The sequence below is a fragment of the Salvia splendens genome, chromosome 7 (assembly GCF_004379255.2).
Source record: "Salvia splendens isolate huo1 chromosome 7, SspV2, whole genome shotgun sequence".
Classification (NCBI taxonomy): Eukaryota; Viridiplantae; Streptophyta; class Magnoliopsida; order Lamiales; family Lamiaceae; genus Salvia; species Salvia splendens.
In genome coordinates, this window is record NC_056038.1 from 31,965,706 (window position 1) to 31,970,652 (window position 4,947).

General features: G+C 45.2%; 1 protein-coding gene across 1 annotated transcript; it reads right to left on the reverse strand.

Moving 5' to 3' along the window:
* Positions 1-806: 806 nt before the first annotated feature.
* Positions 807-4,168, reverse strand: LOC121810237 (receptor-like protein kinase HSL1). The gene is made up of 2 exons (XM_042211003.1): positions 1,450-4,168; positions 807-1,354 (listed from the first exon to the last, which is right to left on the reverse strand). Exons 1-2 carry the CDS (start codon positions 4,052-4,054, stop codon positions 969-971), a joined length of 2,991 nt encoding a protein of 996 aa, XP_042066937.1. The 5' UTR covers positions 4,055-4,168; the 3' UTR covers positions 807-968.
* Between the last annotated feature and the right edge of the window lie 779 nt (positions 4,169-4,947).

Here is a 4,947-nt window from a genome sequence, read left to right on the forward strand (position 1 = left end):
TCTTAGTTAAGAGATGGAGTGAAAAGTACAGTGAGGCTCATAAATAGTTAATGGATGAGACGGTTAAGAGACGGATAAAAGATAGTGTTGCGGATGGTCTTAGATCGTCAAACAAACCTAATGCTAGTTTCTTTGTTTAGTTGACTTGATTCAAACAGTTGGTAATGGAATTTCGAAAACAAAATTATACTACTACTAACAATACCAATCTTTCCATCTCTCTAAGTTTTGGTGCGGTTGAGAAATGAATTTGAAATTAAGGCTGCGTACAATTATAGACTCAAAATTAATAACGGCCAGTAAATGTGTACCTAAAAATGTATGAATTGAGTGAATGCAACGATTTCAAATTACCTGTACTACATTCTTGATATTAATGAGAATTCATATGATATAAGCCACATAAATGCTTCTACAGAACTTAGGAAATCCAGAAATATAGGCACCCATAATATTAAATGCAAGATAGAACAAACTCATTGGATTAATGTTCACGCACATATACACCGTCGCTTTCCCACCGTTTGGACAGCGATATTAGTAATTTTCATAGCTATCTGCAAATGTTTTATTTGTATTTTTTGTAACAGCCAAATAAAAATGTATCTAGTGTTTGAGAAGGTAGAAATAAGAAACGGTTTGTATTTGCAATTGGAGAATTCCAACTGTAAGACAAAAATCTGAAGCAGTCTGTGTTCCTATTTTGTAAGAGGAGTTTCCTCTGGGCCCTTTTTTTAGTGCATTACCATTTATGGCAAAAATTTATCATTCCAACGACTAAATCAAATTTGTAACAAGATTCCCAATTGATGCAAGTGAACATGTTAGGTGCATAAATGAGACAAGGTATAAATGTAAGAATATCTCCAAACAGAGTAACAAAACCTCTGGTGGTTGATTCATTTACATTTTGGCAGACTCCCCTCACCTAATATGTGGAGTAACAATGTTTCACTATTTCACACCCCTCAAGTGGGTTGATCGGAGGCGTCTTGATAGTAATAAGGCGTCAGCTTTCCGTCCTTCCCGGGGGCGTTGTGGTGGGTGCCGTTGGCGATGGCTTGCATTATGGTGACCACGCGTCTCATGGAAGGGCGGTTGATGGGGAGTGGGGAGGTGCAGAGGAGTCCTATGTTGAGGACTCCGCATATCTCATCCTTGAAGCACGAATCGAGCCTGGGGTCGATCACGTGCTCCACGCCCTTCTGGTCCACTGTGGTGCACACCCATTTCACCAAGTCCTTCTCCCCAAACTCCGGATCCACGGGATGCTTCCCCGTGACAAGCTCCAGAATCACCACCCCGAAGCTGTATGTGTCGCTCTTCTCGTTCACACGAAGCGTGTAACCGTATTCTGAAATGAAATATCACTTCAATATTCACATATTCTACATCAAAACTATGATATTATCTCATCAAGAATATTGAGGAACTAACTAACTAACTAACCTGGAGCAATGTAGCCACAAGAGCCTGCAATGACGGACATAGAGTGACTCCCCTTGGCATTGGCATCAACCATCTTGGCCACACCAAAATCCGCAACCCGAGCCCCAAACTCCGAATCCAGCAATATATTATTCGACTTGATGTCCCTATGAACAATCGCGGGAGCACAGTCATGGTGCAAGTAGGACAGGCCATCAGCAGCATCCAACGCGATCTTAAACCTAATCGGCCAATCCAACAAACCGCCTTTCGTGCTGTGAAGCAGATCACCAAGGCTGCCATTAGGCATGTACTCATAAACCAAAAGCTTGCAATCCCTGGTGCTGCAGCAACACCACAACTTCACTATGTTCTTATGCCTAATCTTCCCCAATGTCTCAACCTCAGCCTCAAAACCACCATTTCCCTTTTCCAAATCAACACTATCCTCAGCTGACTTGGGGCGCCCCCAGAGCTTCTTCACAGCAACGGCCTCACCAGTGCTCAATACCACCTTGTATACCTTACCAGACGCCCCGCTTCCAATCACATTATCCTCATCTAAAGCATCCAATATCTCGTTCTCACTGAATTCCAGTTTGTGGAACGACATCAATGTCCATTTTGATCTATCCATGGACTTCTTCGCCTTGTCGAAGTTCTTGTACTTGAAGTAGAACCACACCACACCAACAATCAGAACTAATCCAGCAACTATGAAGATTGATCTCAACAACCATACGTACCCCATTTCCTGGATTCCACCTTTTCCATTGCAGAGACCATCAATGTCTCCACATAATCCTGGATTCCCCAAGAAGCTATCTTTGTACACTTCCTTGGCATACATGGCCGGAATGTTACCAGATAGGCGATTATTCGACAAATCGAGGAGATTAAGCTTCAAGTTCTGCAACCCAACAGGGATTTCGCCAGAGAACTTATTTCCAGATAAATCGAGATAGTTGAGAACACTTAAATCCCCAATCTCATTCGGAATATTCCCTGAAAATCCATTATTTGCCAAATTGAGCTCATTTAGCCTCTTCAAAGATTGAATCCCACTTGGGATTACACCAGATAATCCATTGTTGTGAAGATCAAGCTTCACCAATTGCCCAAGATTCACTACACTACTCGGCAAAGAACCTGATAACTTGTTATCATTGATCGAAAGTTCCAGCAAACCATCCAAAAGCCCAATCTCGGCTGGTAAACTACCGGAAAAGTAGTTCCCCGACAAAATCAGCTGAGATAAGTTGGAAGCGCCGGCGATGGTTTTCGCAATACCGCCGGTAAACGAGTTTCCGGAAAGCTCAAGTAAGGAAACGTGTGGAAGCCCCCACAAGCGCTCCGGTACCTCACCGGAAAAGCTGTTGTGCCCTAACCGCAAACGCAACAAGCTATGGCATTCCCCGAGGCTCGCCGGTAATTCGCCGGAAATCGAGTTTTCAATCAACAAGAGCTCCTCGAGAGCCCCGTTGAGACACAAATTCTCCGGCAATGGACCGGAAAATTTATTGGTTGAAACATCAATCCACTTCAACGGCGATAGTTTACCGAGATTCGGCGGTAACCGTCCAGATAAGTGATTCTGGAATAGCCTCAGCTCATACAAATCGGGAGAATCAGCAATGCCTTCCGGCACTTCACCTCGCAGATTGTTCTCGTACAGATTGAGCGACTCGAGCGGCAACTCGCACAACTCGGCAGGAATGCTGCCGCTCAAATCGTTCATCGAAGCGTCAATCCGCCGCAGTGACGTCATGTTCGACCAGCCAGAGCTGGGCAGCTCACCCGTCAGTGAGTTGTTATACAGCTCGAGTTGAACCAAGCTCGTCAATTCAGTGAGCGAACTCGGGATCGCGCCGCTCAACGAGTTGTACGCCAGATCCAAATCGGTGAGCCTGACGAGTCGACCCAGTGACTCGGGTATCTCACCGACTAAATTCGTCTCCGTCAGCCACAGCACCTCCAAATTGGTGAGGTTCCCCAGCTCCGGCGGGATCCGACCCGGCGAAAACGGGTTGTACGACAGATTCAACTGCTTCAGCGTCAAGATGTTTCCGAGAAACGGCGGAATCGTCCCATCGAGCAAATTCTCCACCAATGCGAGCACCTCAAGCTTCTGGAACGTTCCGAAACTGTCCGGGATCACGCCGGAGAAGTTATTCCCGGTCAAATCGAGATACTTCAAATTGGGGAGGTGAGGTAGCGTGGCAGGGAGGTGGCCGGTGAGGTAGTTCTGCGCCAAATCAAGGTGCTCCAGCGACTGGCACGAAACGACGTCGTCAGCCCGTAGAGTGGAGTTGACGAAGTTATCGTAGAATGAGACGGAAATCAAGTTTTTGAGGCGGCAGAGAATGGAAGGGAAGGGGCCGGAGAGATTGGAGCTGGAGAGGTCGAGGGACACGACGGAGTGGGTGGCGGGATTGCAGACGACGCCGGTCCATTTGCAGGGAGTGGCGTCGCTAGGGTTCCAGGTGGCGAGGACGGAGTTGGGATCGTCGAAGCCGAGCTTGGCTTGTTGGAGGAAGACGCCTTCTTGGTTCAGGGAAAGGATTAGAGGCGATGATGTGAGGGTTAATAGGAGTAGGCATAGGAGGTAGTGGTGGTGGTGCAGCATTTTGCCGGCGGAGGGTGGTGGTTGCCGCAGGAGTGAAAAGTGGACAAGGGAAGATGGAAGCGAGAAGTTGGCTCAACCTCAACTAGGCCATGTTTGTTTATGGATTCTTGAAATTTTCAAATATAAATAGAATGGAAAGTTAGCTTGTTTTAGTACTATCACATTTTATTCCATGAGCAAAATTATTCTGAAATTGGAAAATGATTATGTTAAGTAAACTTTCGGAATTTTCTTTAATTTGAGCATAGTTTATGGGGGTACACCATAAATACACATCAGTCATGATTTGTATTGGTAGATGGTCGGTGTAATATCACTCTTGATGGGTCGATAATACTTACATACAAATTGATGTATACCTTAAACATTTCTACTAATTACATAACATAGTATGCTTTAATTGATAGATAAATTAAACATATTAAGGCATTGTGCCTACATAGTAAAGAGAGAATGGAATGAAATGCACTCATTAAATATGCATGAACTACTGACTTTATGGTTCATACTTCATAGAGGTTGAATTCATAGCTAGAAGCCATGAAATATAAATAGAGTGACATCAAATTTAGATACTATACGTACAAACAAATTATCATGAAAGAATATGAATGCCACATTGTTCTTTTAGAGCATCCCCAACGCTAGAGGTGCCCACCGGTTACGGTTCTGGCGGTTAACCGCCAAACCGGAACCGTGTCAATTTTTTCGAACCGAAACCGTCGCAATTAGAACCGCGGTTCGGTTCCGCTTCAAGATTTTTCGAACCGGAACCGTCACCGAACCGCCGGTTAACCGGTGGTTTCACGGTTCCGACGAGAAAACCAAGGCGGCAGCGGGGGCAGCTTTTTCAGTCGGTTTTGTCAGCCAAAACGTCGGTTTTTGGACCGGAA

Coding starts and splice junctions, on each gene's coding strand:
- LOC121810237 (XM_042211003.1), bottom strand. CDS start 4,054: ATGCTGCACCACCACCACTACCTCCTATGCCTACTCCTATTAACCCTC. Junction 1,355..1,449: donor TTGTGGCTACATTGCTCCAG/GTTAGTTAGTTA, acceptor ATTTCATTTCAG/AATACGGTTACACGCTTCGT.